Source organism: Protopterus annectens, chromosome 3.part1, assembly GCF_019279795.1.
Source record: "Protopterus annectens isolate FY-2018-M chromosome 3.part1, PAN1.0, whole genome shotgun sequence".
Classification (NCBI taxonomy): Eukaryota; Metazoa; Chordata; order Ceratodontiformes; family Protopteridae; genus Protopterus; species Protopterus annectens.
In genome coordinates this window covers 160,828,689-160,847,401 of record NC_056732.1, presented here as the reverse complement: position 1 = coordinate 160,847,401, position 18,713 = coordinate 160,828,689, and the positions used below count along the sequence as shown (strand labels likewise).

At 39.9% G+C, this 18,713-nt stretch overlaps 1 protein-coding gene across 9 annotated transcripts in view; it reads right to left on the bottom strand.

Moving 5' to 3' along the window:
• Positions 1-18,713, bottom strand: part of SVIL (supervillin) — a gene marked incomplete in the record, with an annotated part of 2,930,183 nt that overhangs the window by 1,842,134 nt on the left and 1,069,336 nt on the right. For 7 of the 9 annotated variants that reach the window (XM_044066681.1, XM_044066680.1, XM_044066686.1 and 4 more), the window contains 1 exon segment: positions 15,262-15,345. In XM_044066681.1, coding sequence (XP_043922616.1) covers positions 15,262-15,345 — 84 coding nt within the window. 9 annotated transcript variants of the gene reach the window in all.

Genomic DNA, 18,713 nt, shown 5'->3' with positions numbered 1-18,713 from the left:
AATTTTCGCAAAATCCACTACCATCTGACCTTCTGCATTCCTTTGCTTAACACCATACCTACCCATCACTTCCTCATCCCCTCTGTTCCCTTCACCAACATGCCCATTGAAATCTGCTCCAATCACCACTCTCACCCTTGGGTACAGTCATCACCACTTCATCCAACTCACTCCAAAATTTTTCTTTCATCCATCGTACACACAACTTGTGGAGCATATGCAATAACAACATTCATCATTACTCCATCAATTTCCAGCTTCATAAACATCACTCTGACACTCTTTTCACCTCCAAAACACTCTTAGCATACTCTACCTTCAGGATAACGCCTACGCCATTTCTCCTCCCATCCACACCATGATAAAACAATTTGAAACCGCCTCCAATACACCTAGCCTTGCTCCACTTCCATCTGGTCTCTTGCACACACAATATACCAATAGTCCTTCAGTTCATCATATCAGCTAGCTTCCTCCCTATACCAGTCATACTGCCAACATTCAAAGTTCCGACCCTCACTATCACAGTCCTAGAGTTTTACAATCACCACCCCGCATCCTTTTGTTCCAATACTGAAAACAGAAATTTGTTGTACTGTATATGCTTTTAAAAAGCATTTTTAACACCTTTCTTTTTTATATCGTAATAATGTTCCCTAATTCTAGTATGCAATGCATGAGTGGTCATCCAAATGTAAAAGGCACCACAGTGGGAACACACCCCAGTGTAAATCAACTCTTTTCTTTTACAATTGAAATGACCAGGGACTTTGATAGTATAAGGCAAGTGTGCTAAACTTATGTATTGTCCTTCCAAAATATCCCTAAAAGCAACCATATTTAAACATACCTTTTACCAGCTGTTACTTCATTTTTTTCAAATAAAAATTTTAAATTAAAATATTTCTTAAACACAAAAAAGGTCTAATTCCAACAACCTTAAAAAGGTCTTAGTTTCCTTCCAAAATTTTCCAGTTTTCCTTAATAGTGTTTTGAATGAGCACTGAATCAACTGTCATGTCCAAATTGCAGTATGTACGTCCTTTATTAGTTTTACTACTATTATTAACAAATGCAACAAGAATAGGGGGATAATGGGACATCCTTTTGCTAATAAACTCAGCTGTGTTTATTAACTGAACCTCTTGACAACCCCTTTCAAGAAATAAACAAATTCTACTTCATCTAAAAAATGTGAATTTTCACTAGTCATACGGCTTGCTCTTACAAATTGCCCCTTTGGAACCCATTACCATAGTGGTAAAAGAGGGGGCACCGAGGGACCACATCGCTACCCCCTTAATCTGTCTAAAAATCTTTTTATTAAACATAAAATAATTATTGTTTAATAAAATTTCCAGCAATTCACAGTAGAAGTTAACTTGGATCATTGCATACTAGAATTAGGGAGCATTATGATATAAAAAAGAAAGATGTTAAAAATGCTTTTTATAAGCATATACTTAGATGTCCTCAGTACAACAAATTTCTGTTTTCAGTATTGGAACAAAAGAAAAGTACAGTTGTGTACACTTACCATAAATTAAGATGTTCGAGTGTGTTCACTGCTGCGGTCATCACACTTGTGTTATCTGCCTGCAGGTAGCCCTCAGTCGTCCCGAATACCAGAGAATTAATATTTCTGCGTCAGATGCTGTCGCTTCTTCCAGGACATCAGGAGTATAAAAACAGGCAGCCGACACCATTACATCACTTTTTCTTGCCGCAAATGTCAGAAGACCCCACATAGGGAGCTAGTATATGGTAGGGAAAACACCACCAGTAAAAAGTAAATACCAATACCAGTAGGAATAGCCATAGAGAGGAGAGATAAAGAGACAGAGAAAACCAGGGGGCTGGAGGGAGGGAAACCAGGACTGAAACAGTGAATACACTCTAACACCTACATTTATGGCAAGTGTACAAAACTGTACTATGTTCTTCGTGTTTCAGTGTTGCAGTCATCACATTTGGGTTGATTCCCAAAGCTGAGGAAGGGTGGAGGCAGTCAAGAAGAGTTAAGGCTGGCTAACAGGCCTTGCAAAACTGCTGTAGCAAATCCTGCCCTGGATTTGGAAAAGATAGGCAGGTGGCAATGCTTGGTGAAGGTGTGTACAGAACACTCCAGGTAGCAGCTTCCAGTACGTCCCTTGTAGGGATTCCCCTCAGAAATGCTGTAGAGGTAGATGTAGCTCTAGTGGAATGTGTTCCGACTCTCCAAATGGATAGCACACTGCATCCATGGTGCTGGTAGCAGAAATGGATGCAGTGTGCTATCCATTTGGAAATGGTTTCTTTTGAAATGACCTTGTTCTCAGCCCCTGTTGCAAAGCTGACTAGCAGCTGGTCAGATTTTCTGAAAGGCTTAGTCCTATCAAGGTAGAACCTGAGCTGTCTGTACTCGTCCAAAGAGTGCAGGATCCTTTCCCCCTTATTTTGAGGATTAGGGAAGAAGGTTGGCAAATGGATGGATTGGTTGGACACCACTTTAGGCTTAAAAGGAAGGGTTAGTTCTGAGGGAATCCTTGTCAGCATGGAAAATAATGAAGGGTTCCACAGCCATCAGTGCTTGTAACTCAGACACTCTTCTAGCTGAAGTGATGGCTAGAAGCAAGGCTATTTTCCAAAAGAGGAATTTTAACTCTGCAGAAGCAGCAGGTTCAAAAGGGGGAAGAGTGAGCTTTTCCAGAACAAAGTTAAGGTCCCATGTGAGGGGCGGGTGGTCTCCTTGGTGGCCTCAAGTTGTTTGCCCCTCTCAGGAACTGTTTGATGAGAGGGTGAGAGAATAGAGGTGGTTCAGTGTTGTAATAAGCTGAAATGGCAGAGGCATGGATCTTAATGGAGGAGAAGGCTAGGCCTCTGTGTAGTAGTTCTGCTAGGTAATCCAGGATTAGAGGTAAGGAGGGCAGTGCTGTGTCTCTTCCTTTAGAATGAATCTAAGAACAATACCTTTTCCACTTTCCAGCATAGGATTTTCTAGTACTGGGCATTCTGGCTTCAAGGGTGACGTCCAGCACCTGCTTGCTTATGGTTGCTGGTGGGGTATTTAAAGAATAAGCCAGGCTGCAAGATTTAGGGTTTACAATTGTGAATGCAAAATCTGTACCTCCTGCTGAGAAAGCAGGGTTGGGGTCTGGTGTAGGTGCCAAGGTGGCACCGTTGTCAGGCTGCGCAGGATTGGGTACCAGTGCTGGCGGGGCCAGCCCAGGGCAATAAGAATTGTCCTTGGCCTGACTTGTTTTATCTTGAGTAATACTCGAGATAAGGGGCAGAGGGGGAAAAGGCATAGATTGAGAGGTTTTCCCACTGAAAGGCTAGGGCATCCACCTTCCAGGCCCTGCTGAGAGAGTTCCTGGTGCAGAATAAGCTTAACTGGTGGTTGTCAGGGGAGGCAAAGAGATCCACCTATGGGGTCCCCCATTTCTGGATAAGAAGGTTGAAGGTGTTGGGCTCCAATTTCCACTTGTGTGGGTCTAGGATATTTCTGCTTAAGTCATCTGCCAGTGAATTTTATTTGCCTGGCAGGAATCGAGCTTGTAGATTAACTTGGTTGTCCAAGGCTGTGTTCCACAGGGCCATGGCTAACCTGCAGAGTGGGTAAGAATGGGTTCCCACTGTTGTTTGATGTACCACATAACTATAGTGTTGTCTGTTTTTATCAGCAGTTGTCCTGGAAAGAGTAGGTATCTGAAAGTTGTCCGGGCATTCTGTACATCGCTTTTTGATTGATGTGCAGGAGAATGTGCCTTGGGTCCAGTGGCCCTGAATACATTTGCCCGCCATGTGAGCCCCCCATTCATAATCTGATGCATCTGTGGTTAGGGTCTGGGTGGAGTGGGGTTGAGTAAAATGCAGTCCCTTGTTGTGGTTGCATGCTTCTGCCCACCAAAGGAACTCTGTCCTTCGACAAGGTATGATAGGAATGACTGCTTCAAGGTCCTGAAAATGTTGGCACCAACGACTTTTTAAGCACCACTGAAGTTTCCTCATATGCAGTCTTGCATATGGAATTAGCAGAATACATGAGGCCATGAACCCTAGGGCTTGTGGTATTTTTCTTACAGATAGCTGGGTTCTGGTGGCCATTTGTTTGAAGTAGTCTGTCAGATAGACCTGTTTTTCTTAAGTGAGGAATGCCATCTGGGAAGTTGTGTCCAAGCTTGCTCCCAGGAATACAATATTTTGACTGGGTAGCAGTTGTGATTTATTTTTGTTGGTGGTGTACCCCAATGAAGTTAGAAGGCTTTTTACAAATGTCAGGTGCTGAAGCAGCAACTTCTGACTGTCTGCCTGAGTCAGGCAGTCAAGTACGGGTAAATCTGGATATTTCTCTGTTTGCAGTATGCAATGTCTGGCGCCAGACATTTTGTGAATACCCTGGGTGCAGTAGATAAAGCCAAAGGGAAGTGCAGAGAACTGATAATGCATAGACCCTGCCCTGAAATGTAGACATTTCCTGCATGACTCCCTTATGGGGATGTGAAGAATGACTTCTTTTAAGTCTAGGGTGAGTAACCACGCATCCTTGGCTAACATAGGGAGAAACTGTTGCAGGGTAAGCATCTTGAATTTTGGTACCACCAGGAAGGTGTTGAGAATGGAAAGATCCAGGATTGGGTGCCAAAGAGCCCTCTTTCCTGGGTACCAGGAATAGTCTGGAGTAGAATCCTTGACCCCTCTGTTCTACTGGAACAGGCTGAATAGCTCTGATATTGAGCAGGGAAAGTACTTGGTTTTAAGCCTCTGCCCACTGGTTTGGAGGAAGGTCTAGAAACCCACTTGGGGTTGGCAGTGAATGGAAATAAAATTTGTACCCCTGGGTTACAATGTTGAGGATCCATCGGTCCTGAGGACATACAGTTTTTTTGCATGAAGGGCAAGTTTTCCTCCTAGGGACACAAGCAATTGGGCAGGGCTGGGAATCAGAGTTGAAAAGTCATTGTGAGCTTTTTCCATAAGGAGGTGGCTTACCACTCTCTGCTCTAGGGGTGGGGGTGCTCCATTGCTTAGATCTCTGCATACCCTGAGACTGTAGTATGGATGGTTTGTTTCCCCTGGGTCTTGTTTAGGAAGGCCTGGAAGGGGGCTGAAAAGGAACAGTGTTTTGAGGGGCAATGCCTATTTAATCTAGGTGGTTGCACTTGTAGGAATTCTTTAACAGTTTGCATAGATTTAGCCTTTTCTTCCAAGGTTCAATCCTTGGTCCCCTTCTCCAACATATTTACAAATAATCTCCACCTAGCTACCACTATAGCTAACATCATCCAGTATGCAGAGGACATTAATCTGCTCAGCACCAAACATCCAATTACTACAAAGTAAAGCCCAGGAATCCTTCACTGAGGTAGAGAACTGGCTAAACAACTACCAACTAATACTAAACCCCCAAAAAAAAACAGCTAATACTATTCCACCCAATCACTCCTTCGCCACCTTTACCATCATGTCAACCAATGGCACCCTCATCACCCCAGTAACTGAGGCCAAACTCTTAGGTATCACTATTAAACAACTTAAATTCAACAAGCATGTATCCCAAACTATCTCTAAAGTCCATAAAAAACATGGTTGCCTATATTGTTGCATACTACTCCCAACCCCAAAACTAGGATAGCCAGAACTCATCTCTTAAAAACACTACTATACGCCTCTCCAGTCCTCAGCAACATTAACAAAACTAACCAGAACACTCTCCACATGCTACAATAAAATAGCTAGGTTCACTGCCAATAATAGATCACATTCCCACCACTGCCAATCCCTAATAAAACTGCACTGGTTAAAATTTCCAAACTTCCTACGCTACCACCAACTGATCATAGCCCATCAAATTCTTTTTCATCCGGGGAAGAGCCCTGCCCTAGCTGACATACTAAACTTTCACAATCCCAAAAGGGAACTACATTCATGTAACAAAAACCTGATTGAAATCAACCCATAGGTTCATACTAGGCTATCTGCCCTGGGGCATTTAGAAGCCTAGCCCGATTGTGTTTGGCTTACGCCACCCCTTGATTTGAGTATACTGTGCCCTTTTTAAAGTTTAGTTTACTGTGCCTCTGTCTAATAGTGACACGGAAGTAATCCCCGGGACAAACCTACGATCCCCCATCTACTCATCAAGATTCTTCTTGAAGTCAGTGAGGTGCATAGGTTCATACTAGGCTATCTGCCCTGGGGCATTTAGAAGCCTAGCCCGATTGTGTTTGGCTTACGCCACCCCTTGATTTGAGTATACTGTGCCCTTTTTAAAGTTTAGTTTACTGTGCCTCTGTCTAATAGTGACACGGAAGTAATCCCCGGGACAAACCTACGATCCCCCATCTACTCATCAAGATTCTTCTTGAAGTCAGTGAGGTGCTCTGCCTAACATGAACTGGAATTCTATTCCAGAGCGAAGGGAGCCTCTGGGTTATGAATCTGTCCCTCCAGCATGTTCTATTTATTTCTGTGCTGAGGTTCAAGTCCCCCGAGCGCGTGGCTCTAAGGGATTTAGATTTACTGAGGTGGAGCATGTCCATTAATTCTGGGTTGGACATAGCTTTATATGTCAGGCATAGATCGCCTCGAAGTAGGCGGTATGCAACTGAGTAGAGCTGGAGTTTTTTTTAACAGAGCAGCATATGGCATCTGTTTGAGTCCCTTGATCCTCCTGGTGAGGTACTTTTGGGGTCTTTCTAATTGCTGCAGGTGTCAGGTAAGGTACATCCCAAAGGGGGCATTGTATTCTATGATGGGCCTGATGAGGGATGAATAAAGGGGCATGATTACCTCTCTCGATCTAGATGCAATAACAGCACTGGGGAGGCCCTATTCTCTTATGATGTTGCTAAAGTATGGAACACTCTCCCACCTGAACTCAGGCTACAAAGTCACATAAGCACCTTCAAGGGCCTTCTGAATTCACACCTCTATGCTAACCCTCTCTGCAACTGCAAAGACCCCCCCCCTTGAAGATTCACTACTCCATATAAGTGACCCGATGTATGCCTCCATTGCATACACCATATTCTCACCTGATATGTACTATTTTATTTTTTTTTTTTAAATATTGCAAATAGGGGTTCTACTCCTGAGTATCTTATTGTTTTACAAAATTGTTCTTGTACTTCTTTGTTTCTCTTACCTTGTATACCAGTTTTTTTTTTTTTTTATCTAAACCATGTATGCACTCTGTTAACTTCCTTGGAGCTTTTCTCCCCATGGCTCCACTTCAAATGGAGACTTTGTGTCCAGTTGGACTTATCCTGGAAAAATGTTAAAATAAATAATAACTTCTGCTTTGGTGCCAAACAAACGGTCCTTATTTAAAGGAGCGTCTAGTTAGATTTGACATGATCTGGCAAGGCCTGCTCCTTCAGCCAAGCATGTCTTCTCAGTACAGAGCCAGTGACTGCCACCCTGCAAGATGCTTCCAAGGCATCAAAGCCACACTGCAAAGTATGCTTACTAACTTGGTTAGCGGAGTACATAAACTCCTGCAATTCTTTATTTTCTGCACAATCTGGAAAAATTACCACTTTTTGTTTAATAAGTTCCATAATATGTTGCTGGTATTTCAGCATGTGAAACTGGCAATTCAATGCCCTGATAGCAAAAGTTGCAGAGGTGTATATACCTTCTTACCCCATCTGTCCAAAGCTCTGAAATCCCTGTCCGAAGGGATAGGACTTTTGGCTGTAGTAGCCTTAATACCTTTAGGTCCTTAGGAAATGATCTCTGGATCAGCAGTAGGATTCTTGAAAAGAAACTTGAGGATCGTGTACACTGTAGTACCTGTCTGGTTTCCTAGGGGCCGGAGGTAAAGTATCTGGAGTAAGACTGGATTCCATGAATCATCCACAACATCCAGGACAGGGGGCATAGCTAAAGGCCTGTGCTGAGGCAACTCTAAAAATTCTCCGAGTTTCTTTTTGGACTGAGGATAGTCTTGGCATTCCCAATGGAAATGTTCTCAAAGTATGCAAGGTTTCACCAAAAGAGAAATCATCTGGAGAGGAGGCAGAGGGAATGGATTTCTCTGCATCTGAATCCTCATAAGCAGATAAGGGCATGTCTTCATAATCAGAAAGGTCAGAGTCATCGGACTCCTGGTCTGTATAACCTGAAGGGGACTGGAGTCTGTCTCTTAGCTGGGGAAGGCTGGCTTCCCCTAATCAGCGTAATAAGGTCTTCAGCCATTCTAAGCATTTGTTTTTGTGGCATGGGTGCCTGAGCTTGCCCTTTGGTCATCAGTTTTCTAGGCGTAGTGCACACTCTGGGCCTAAGAAACTCGGTGGTTTTGGTTAAAAAAAAAGTCGGTTTGATTCGAACATCGGTAGGACGAAAAACTCCCTCAGAAGCCGGTGTCTGCAGAGCGGCTCCGGACCCATCTAAGGTAGAGACATCCGCTGGTTCCATAGTCGAAGAAGTGGCATACTGGACTCCAGATGGGTCTCAGCAGAGGCCTGTAAATCCATAGAAGCGGGCATCAGGGGCTGCAAGGCACCTCACTGAGTACCGATGGGCTGGCGACTAGCTTAACGGAAGCATCGTCTATAGTTTTGAAACCATGTGGTCTGTCTCTGTCTTTATCTTTACATTTTTTCAGAAGATCGGTAGTCGGATGGCTTACCTAAGCCATTTTAGAATATGGAGAGACCAAAAGAATTTAGCAACAAAGATAGCCCGATGACAAATGGTTCGGGAGTTAAACAAGGCACAAAACCGACATCGTGGTCTGGGCCTAAACAGATGACACAGTAAGAATGAAAATCTCTGTGAGGTATTTGCTTTCCACAGGCAAGACAATTGTTAACTTTTTCTAACATCATTTACAGCAAGAAAAAAGGATCCCCAATGGGGTACTTGGTTTTAGATGACTTCAGGATTATTCAACTCAAAAATGAAAAATTCAGGTAGCGGCCAACTGGCATTTGCAAACTGCTTCTGCTTCAGGCTCTTCCTCGGCAAGAAAGACTAATGTAATAGCGTAATCTGCCTATTTTTTATAGCCCTGACGACCTGATGTCATGGAAGAAGCGACTGCATCTGACACAGAAATGCTAAGTCTCTGGCATTCGGGCCTATTGAGGGCTACCTGCAGTCAGATAACCCAAGTGTGATGACTGCAACAGTGAAACAGGAAGAACTTCTGGATGCGAGGGGTGGTGATTTTAAAACTCTATTAGAACAAAGAGAAACTTTGTGGCAAACAACATTAAATTCTGATCAAGAACCTGGATTAAATGAGGCTGTGAATATTACATTTTTTTTAAAACACCGTAGGATGATTGTTAAAAAAATAATAATTTTGTGATACTGGTCATTTTATCTGTATTTTTATCATGTTAATTGATTTTAATGTCATAATTGAAGTGCATTTTTTATTGGTTCATTCCGATTTAAACCTGCATTGCTAGTGAGTTAATGTATCTGTTTTTTCTGAAGAAGTCTCTGAAGAAAGAGTAATAAACGTAAGTTTATGCTAACTTTTGGTCTACCTTTGTCTTTGGATATTCCAGTGGTGTTTTGTCAGTTTTGGTTTTCTGGAATCGTGAACTTTTGTGGTTTTCTGGTTCTATTTTTGGTTCATATGGCTTCAAACTCTGATATACTCCAGGGATTACCTCAGTGTCACTGCTTGACAGAGGCACAGCAAAATAATGGGCATAGTTTCCTTCAAACTAAAGGGGTGGCGAAAGCCACAAAACTCTGGGCTAGGCTTATAAATGCCCTTGGGCAGATAGCCTAGTATGAACCTATGAACCTAAACAAAGGAGACCCGCTCTTTGATGTAAGCGTTCACTCTACCTCCAGTAATGGGGACCAAGGATTAATGGTCTTGGTTTTAAAGACCATGACTGATATTCAAAATACTCTGCAACGCCTATGGCTTAAGCGGAATACAGAACATCTCAGATATTCTAGTTCTGATGAGGACATCAATACTGTAGTGGACTTTAATGTTCATACTGTGACTGCATAATGTAATCGAATGGAAGAACCTCAGACCAACAATTTTGCTTACACAGACATTCCTTTTGTGGTCTCTGACAAACCAGTAAGTACTGCAGAACTTGCACTTTACAGAGAGAAATATGAAACCCTTAGTAGATTGCTTAAAAAATACAAGTGTTTACTTGGAAAAAAATATTTTCAACATTGTATTGAATTAAAAATTGTTCCAAAAGGGTTAAGGTTCTTTAAGTGTCCCAATGGTGTAGAACTGACAAATCCCTTTTATGAGACTTTGAAAGAATTTTTTTTAATACTGCTGGCATTAATTTTCTAAAATTACTCATTGACAACAGTGGTTTGCTAGCAGAACTAAAAGAATATTATTCAACTTGATCAATGTATCCAAAATTACTTTCATAATAAAATAAGTATGCAAAGAGTATTTTAGAAGAAGTTGGAAAGCATGAAGAGACTGTTATAAAACGTAAACGTTCTAGGCTGTTAAGGGATGTAACGGCTTATGAAAATAATTCAGCTTACCCTGTGTTTGAAAATGTTGTTAAAAATGTTAAATCAACAATTAATACCAATAACAAATACAATGGTGGTTCCACAAGTAAAAACTCTAAAATGGGTCAATTCTGCTTTACGAGAACAGGGCAGGGACCTCCAATGGCTAGTTATCACAATTTGTATTCAGGAAGTGATAAAAGCTCCACCTCTGCAGTGGATCTGGTTTGCCATGAAGCATCAGCTGCCTCTTCCAATCCTGAGAGTTCAGGGACAGCCTCTACTAACAATACCACTGATTTAGGAGCTAGGCTGAATGTTTTTTTAAACTTGAAAATGAAAGGGAAAGGTCCCAGAACCAGAATGGCAAAGAAAAAGGACAGAATGACTTCAGACTCTTCCATGGACAGTTAAGTGAACATTACAATGTTGCTGACAATGTAATTAATCTAGTTTTGTTCTGAATGAAAACCACTGCAAAATTTTAAAACTTGGTTTGAATTTTATACCAGCTAAAAATGCCGGACTTGAAGAAATATGTTCGGTATTTAAATTTCATTTTAAGAGATGTTAACATGAATAGCAGTTGTTTTGTTAAGCCTTTGTCTTTTTTATCCTATGCTTTCCCATACTTTAAAAGTATTTGAAACTGTTTGTGAAAGACATAAGGGATGTGTTCAATCATGATATTTTAACAAACACTGAACTAATGAATAATGAAAAAATAATAATTATGAAAAGTGATAAAGGGGGAACCCTTGTAATAATGGACACTGAACGTTATGTTAATATTTAAAACATGCTACACAATGTGCAAGAGTATGAGCAAGTGAATTTAAATGTTAACAGCAGTTACAGGATGATTTATTCATTCCTATTTGAGAATTTTTTGAATGGTAATTTGGACAAAGCTATGTATGATTTTTGTAACAATGAAAAACCCAGACTGGGGGTTTTGTTTGGAATTCCAAAGATTCACAAAAATCGAAATCCCCCTTTTAGTCCCATCGTATCTGCCCCCAACTACATAACTGAAGGTGTTTCATTGATGGTCCACTACTTTTCAAGCCTTTAATATTTAAACTGGACTCTTACCTTAAAGACTCATGGGATTTTTTGAATTGTTTTAGAAATTTTTCAGCAAGTGTTGTTTGACCCAAGCAAACACATTTTATTCACAGTAGATGTGGTATCTTTATTTACTTGTATTCCACACGATACTGGTGTGGGAATATGTTAAGACAGTTTTTAAACAGATTTGCTGAGTTTTCTAATGAGCAAGTTAATTTCTACTGTGAATTGCTGGAAATTTTATACATAATTATTTTATGTTTAATAAAAAGATTTATAGGCCGATTAAGGGGGCAGTGATGGGGTCCCTCTTTTTTGCCAATATGGTAATGGGTTGGTGAGAGTATCAAATTTTGTATAGTTTTTTCAACCAGTTCCAGGTTTATTTTTACAAAAGATTCGTGGACAACTTAATTTTTGTAATAGAAGGCAATTTAGATAGAGTCCATGAGTTTGTAGGAGCCTTAAATCAGGACTCTGAGTTTTTGAAATTCACTCTTGGAGATGTGGGGTTGAAAGTCAATTTTTTAGATGTTAATTTAGAATGAGATTTGTGCTTGAATAGGTTTGCCAGTCGAATACATCGTAAGGACAAATTTACAAATAGAAACTTACAATACCAGAGTTATTGGTAATTTTTTCTGTATTTTTACCTTAATTGATTTTAATGATGTTATAATTAAAGTGCATTTTTATTGGTTCATTCTGATTATTTGAACCTGTATTGTTAAGTGAGTTAATGTATCTGTTTTTTCTGAAAAAGTCTCTGATGAAAGCCAGTAATAAACACAAGTTTACGCTAACTTTTGGTCTACCTTTCTTTGACTATTCCAGTGGTGTTTCTTCAGTTTTGGTTTTCTGGAATAGTGAACTTTTGTGGTGTTTTATGGAATACAGAGAAGCTTAGTTTAGAGAGAGTTTTTCTTTATTTGTATGAGTCTGTCCATCAGTGTTATTTTCAATGTTCCCTGTGATTGGAACTCTGTGGTTCACTATAAATATATATTTAGTATTATCTTGTTCTTCTATTATTAAATATATTTAAACTTTTCATTGCGGCTGGTCCTTTTTAGAAAATATTTAATATCTGAGAGTATTTGGACATATTTATTTGGTGATAACTCTGGCCATTCCTGAAAGCCTTGCAGCACTGATGAAGGCTAATTGAGCCAAAACTGGTATGCTGTTATGGCAGAATAAAGTTATATTTACTTAATAAGGAATTTTGCTATTTATTAATTGTTTATTCACCATAGTGTGAGGAGTGTTGGCTCGTGTGTTGGTGTATGTTAATTGGTCTTTTTTGCCTTGCACCTGGCCTTACCTGCATGAATTGTTGGAGGTTTGTTTGGTCAACATTACCATGTGTATTAATATTAACTTCATTCAACATAGCTGGATACCGTTTTAAGAGCCTTATAGTAACTGGCTGGTGGCAGTGAATCTACCTTATAGTCTGGGCAACGCTGTTGGTAGAGCAGGTAATCTATGCCAGCCTTTCCCAAATGTGTGTGTCTGTGTGCTTTTAAGGGAAATTGTGCTTGATGCAGACAGGTCTGTGTCTGGAAATACTGAGTGTATCCATTTATATTCCAAGTGCCCATCCCTCTCCAGTGTCAGTGGTAAGGATTCAGGCTTTTTGATTATTGGCCTGGTGTGTGGGGACACATCACAACAGATAACTGGGGGAATGAGGTGAAGGTTCTGGAAAGTCCAGTTGTAGCAATATAGTATTTTCTAAGGGACTGAGAAACCTCAAGTGTTCTTCCACTGAAAACACTGGCTTACTCTGGAAATAGTCTCAGAAAAGTTTAATTTTTCACAGGGTGATTCAGATATCATTCTCTTCAGTATCTGAATCAGAAACCAGAGGATAAAAAAAAAAAAAAAAAAAAAGATCTTTTCCTTCACATTCCATATCTTGAACCTCTTCAGGGAAGGTAAAATACTTTTTAACCAGGAGCCACTTTACAAGAAAGGCCTGCACAAAACCCTGTGTCAAGCCCAATAAATTACTCATGTTCAGAAAAACTGACCCAGGAGAACTTGTATATTTAGCTTTTGTCTCTCTCTGACAGGAAAGTAAGGGCAAACAGACCTAGTATTGCTAACAGCTTCCCCAAGGATGGCTACTACATTCTATTTAGGCAGGGGCACATTCTCTGTTCCTTCTCCCATGACTGACAAAAGTGTCTCTCCCTTGCCCACTGAGCTGACCTCAACAGCCACAAAGTACATGACTAACCTCTGATCCATGGTGACTGGCTGTATGGCCTCCACCAGAGGGATCTGAGGAAAAAGATGAGTGGTTTGAGGAGCCACAGCAGAGTCCCCAACTGAGGTTGTGTCAAATTACCAGCCTGCTGTTATGGCAAAAGCTTAGTTAACTTTTTCTTTTTATGGCTGACAGAAGGTCTGATCATTATTAAACATACCAAACAAACTAACTGTTAAAAAGAAAAAATATAGTGGTCAAAACAGATACTTAAGTGCTTTTCGTATGCTTACAATAGCAAGCTTCCTCAGACCAGAAGGTCTGATCAAGGGACTGGTTGTTTGTTCTATGGTTAAGCAGAAAATGGCACTTATTTAATAAAGAAGCATAGCATCAAGTCAGCAAAACAGGTAAGTATCAAAAACATTACTTTTACCTCATAAAAAAATGTACAGATAGTAAAAAGCACTATTTTAACTTTCTGGGCCTGTGGGAAATGTTTAAATATTTTTCCACAGAAAAAGTAGTTTTAAATAAATTTTACCACAAAAGTAAAAACTGCTCTGCCATTTAAAAGTACATAAACGTAACAAGGCAGTCAAGAAAAAATATAGTTTTTCATAGCCCTACATAGCAATTTTTTAAACTGCAAAGGTATTCTGGAAGGTTCCTCATGAAGGGAACTTATTTGCCCAGCAACAGAACACTGTTTGCAGACAATCAATCCTTTAAAGCCCATACAGAATCTCTCCATGTTGGCAGGAAACCTCTGAAGAGCTTAGAAACCAAACTTTTTTTTTTGCCCCCCCCCCCATACATGCAACTTGGTTTGGACATGTGGAAGATGCCCTGGAGCTTTGTAAGATGGCCAAGCTTATATTTATATGTAGAATATAACCCATATAGCTAAAGCTACGGCAACAATTATCAATATGAAGAACAATGTGAGATACCTTCTTAATGTAAAATTTTAGCATGAAATAAAATTTAACAATTGCCGTAAAAAATCCAATAAAGGAAACTTTTTTTAAAGTCTTCCACTATAACAATTAGGCAAACTCTTAAATCCTTAAAAATGAAAGAACCAGTTGATTCAATTTTAAGCACATTCTTCAAAAACAAACAGAACTAAATTCAACAGAAAGACAACAAACGTGGTGATCAAGCACACAAATTACTATTTTACACATTATGGAAAGAAGCTGTTAGAAGGAAGTGAATATAACAGCAATTGTACTGTTGTCCTTAAGTATTTTCAGACATACTGTAAATCTGTAAAAAAAGGTTAGACTGCTTTAGTTAATTTTAACCAAACTCTAGCTACCTATTAGTTTATTAGCAACTGCATCCAGTAAAAATGAAAAACAAAAACTTGCACAGTATGTACACACAATTTAATTTGTGGGTGCACTGCCCATGTGTTCTGATGTTAACTGAGATAGTGGACTGTTATGTTAAAATCACAGGGACAGATGGCAGCAGAAATGGTTGGAGTATTAGACAGACAGAACCACACGCAAGGATACCTGGAGGGCCAGTTGATAAGAGATGCGGTCTCCCCTTCTGAATCTTTCTGAAGGAACCACTCGCTGTTTTGTTTTCCTGAATGTCTAAGTGTAGCAAAGACAGTTATTATAAGTTTTGTGCTACACACCAAGTATTCCACAGTACAGAACACAGCATCGACAAGCTGGAAGTATGAGGGACACGCACAAACCAGTTAAACAATTTTCTTGCTGACATGATGTACACCAGTTTAACTTCATTTGATCTGTTTTTATATTAACTGCCATGCTCTATGTCAGTACTTCAGTAACAAACAGCCCTTGTGTAACAAAATATATCTCCTTCTTTTTCGAATTGGTTCATTAAAGCTCCTGAAATGCTGAACAAGGATTAAAAACAAATGACTGCCACAAAAACAAAAAAGTACTACTTTGACAACTATCACACTCAGGAAATGGACACCAATTAGTATGGCAGATCCTGTGACAAGGCAACAAGGAGGGTGCTCAATGAAAGAAATCACAAGACTGAACTAAACTTCAGCAAACTATATACAATACAGCACAATATTCCTTCTGTAGGGAAGTGTAATATTTGGGTTCCCCACTTTAACAACTTTTTTACTCCACAATACACAGTGATGTCATAAATATAAAGATTATTACTGCTAATCACACACAGATCAATGTCTTGTGAGGAGACACTAAGGTTATTACAGCCAACATTCAGATAGTGATACTAGAAAATGACCTGGAAATGGCCAACACGACAGAAAAGGAGGAATGTTTGAACCTAACAAAGCTAGCAGCATCTAAATACAGGGTATTACACTGCAATAGACAGTTAAAGTTGACTGATACTAAATTAGATCATCAAAATAATCATGTAATGAGTACTGCATACCGATCTACATTCCAATATTTACATGTCTTGGCTAATGGAAATGGCTGTGGGATCAGTTGACTTTCCAAGTCTGAAAACTTCTTATAAAGCTATAAAACAATTCTAACACTTGACAGTACCTAGTGGACTACTTGAGGATATTATGTAAACAGCAAAGATCTTAACATCACATTGCAGGTTGAGACAAGAGCTCTTCACACAGTTTTGTATTACCTCTTTCTTTAACTTAATATGGCTGTTCTTACAATGAATTTCATTATGCATTGTACTGCATAATCAAAACTGTTTTTGATATAGATCTAGCAGTCCAATCCACAGACAGACTGAAAGCTATTTGATTAGATTTTAACTGCTTAAGCACCATAGGTTGAATTCATACTCAAGTCATATAGCTAACACACAGGCGTTTCAGGATACCAGTGGTTGACAGACAACTGTGTATTGTATTGGGAAGTTTCTCCTGACCCTAACTATTGTACACATGAAGGGATCTTTCCCCTTTTCCAAAACAAAAATGCTTATTTTAACATGTGGGTGGTTTATCAGTTACTTATGCTTGCAATCGTTTGATCAAATGTCAATCATTCAAAGAAAACCCATCCCGCCTACACCACTGCAACTGTTTTAAAGGTATACATGTGGAACTTAACTGGTGCAGCAAATTATACATACACAAATAAAATATTCACTTATTTGCCCTTCCTGTTTGCTGAAAAGATGAGTACAGCAAATAACCTTGAGTATGACATCCACCAGTCTCTTGCAGATTTCCACAGGAAGTGGTGCTGGGGGCCTCTCCTTTTTGGCATCTAATTCACTTAAGTTAAGCTTATCATCAAGGGCATCTGGCTGACCAAGATTACAGATGACTGCAAACTAGGTGTGGTCACTGAATCTCCTACAGACAAAAATAACCCTTCAAAATCTAAACCAACTATACATGAAGTGGTGAATATTTTGAAAGAGAAAAGAACAGGAAGTGAGATCTTTAGAAAAGGGGCAGGAGTGAATTATATAGAAAAAAAGGAAATTCTACTGTGATGAGAAAATCATTTTATTTTGCACAACTTACAAGTAAGGGCATGACATCCAGGTCCAATGATATTATTGTTTCACTGTAATCAGTTCTCATAAGACCAATAACTGAGCATGTATCAGCATGCAGTTGACCACATAGTTAAAACAGCTTGAGAGACCAGAGGTTCCTCACAAAAAGAGTACATGGACTGAACAAGTCTTATGTGGGCCAGCTCAAAGCCCTAGCCCTGAACTCAGTCTCCAAAACATTGCAACCTAGACCAAAAAGCATCCTATGATCCCATACTGATGGATTTGTTGCACATCCGCAAAACAAACTGCACCAGAAATACCTGTTTTAAAGACCTAAACCTCTTTGGTGACAAACAGAAGATGATGAGGGACTGGTACGTCTCTGAGATTACCCCATCTCTGGAACAAGCTTCCTATCCATATGGAGCAAATCTCAGTCAACACTATTCACATGCAATTTGGGCCACTGGATGGGAAACAACCTTACCCCAGGTTTGGCACCTATGTCCCTACTGGACAAGGGCACCCTGTGAATGCTTGATGTGTACAAGCCTGTATGATAACCATAAAATTTCTTGGAGTATTAACACATGAGCAATATTTTGGTAAATTTGGGGTAAGCTTGCCTAGTCTTAAAATGGTTCCTGGGATGATAGCCTAGTAACCAACACCTATGACTACTGAAGTGAGTTCTCTTTATAGAAGGCAATTTCTCATACCTCAAGGTTTCCTAGATACCTTCAGGAACTTGAAATTCCACATGACTGTTTAACAGAGAAATTAATGGTAAATCTGAAAATGTTTTGAATGCACATATAGATTTCAACACATTTGCACAAAGGCAAAATTAAGTTAAAAGTACATAGGTGATTGGTAAGCTAATTGCCCTGAATAGCGATGCTAATCCTACCGAATTAGCCCAAAGGTCAGAATCAAACCCTGGATGTTGCATCCATTAGGTGAAGACCTTAACCATTATGCACACCTCCCACCTCCAAAGACCAACTCTCATTCCGTTCTGCAGAACTCTATACATACTCCTACAGGGGAGGTAAAGTTCAGGATTTACAAATATCTAAAAAGTACAGTTGTGTATGTAAACGTATCATAACAGCAGCTGCTACAGTGATCACTGCTGCCAAGGATATAACAGCTGGCCAGCTTTCAAAACTTCAGGGCACTTTCCATGCAAATAGTTAGGCATCTCAACCTGAGATGCATAAGGTTTCAGTGAAAAGCTCTTCAGAGCTTTCATGCTAAATAAGAGAGGGAGACTGAGCCCTGAAAGGACATGGCTAGGAGTAAAAATATATATACATATATATGCACACCCTGGCATGATCATGAAAGGAGGAGGATAAGCTACTGCAGCACCAATCAACTATGTTCATCATATTGAAACATAGTTACGGAAGCCTCATTTATATGGCTAGATCACCCTAAGTTATAATATTTAGGAGGTAGATAGGGAAGGGTCAGCAGTCCCTGGAGAGTGGTCCTAATAAAGCCTGATCTAGAT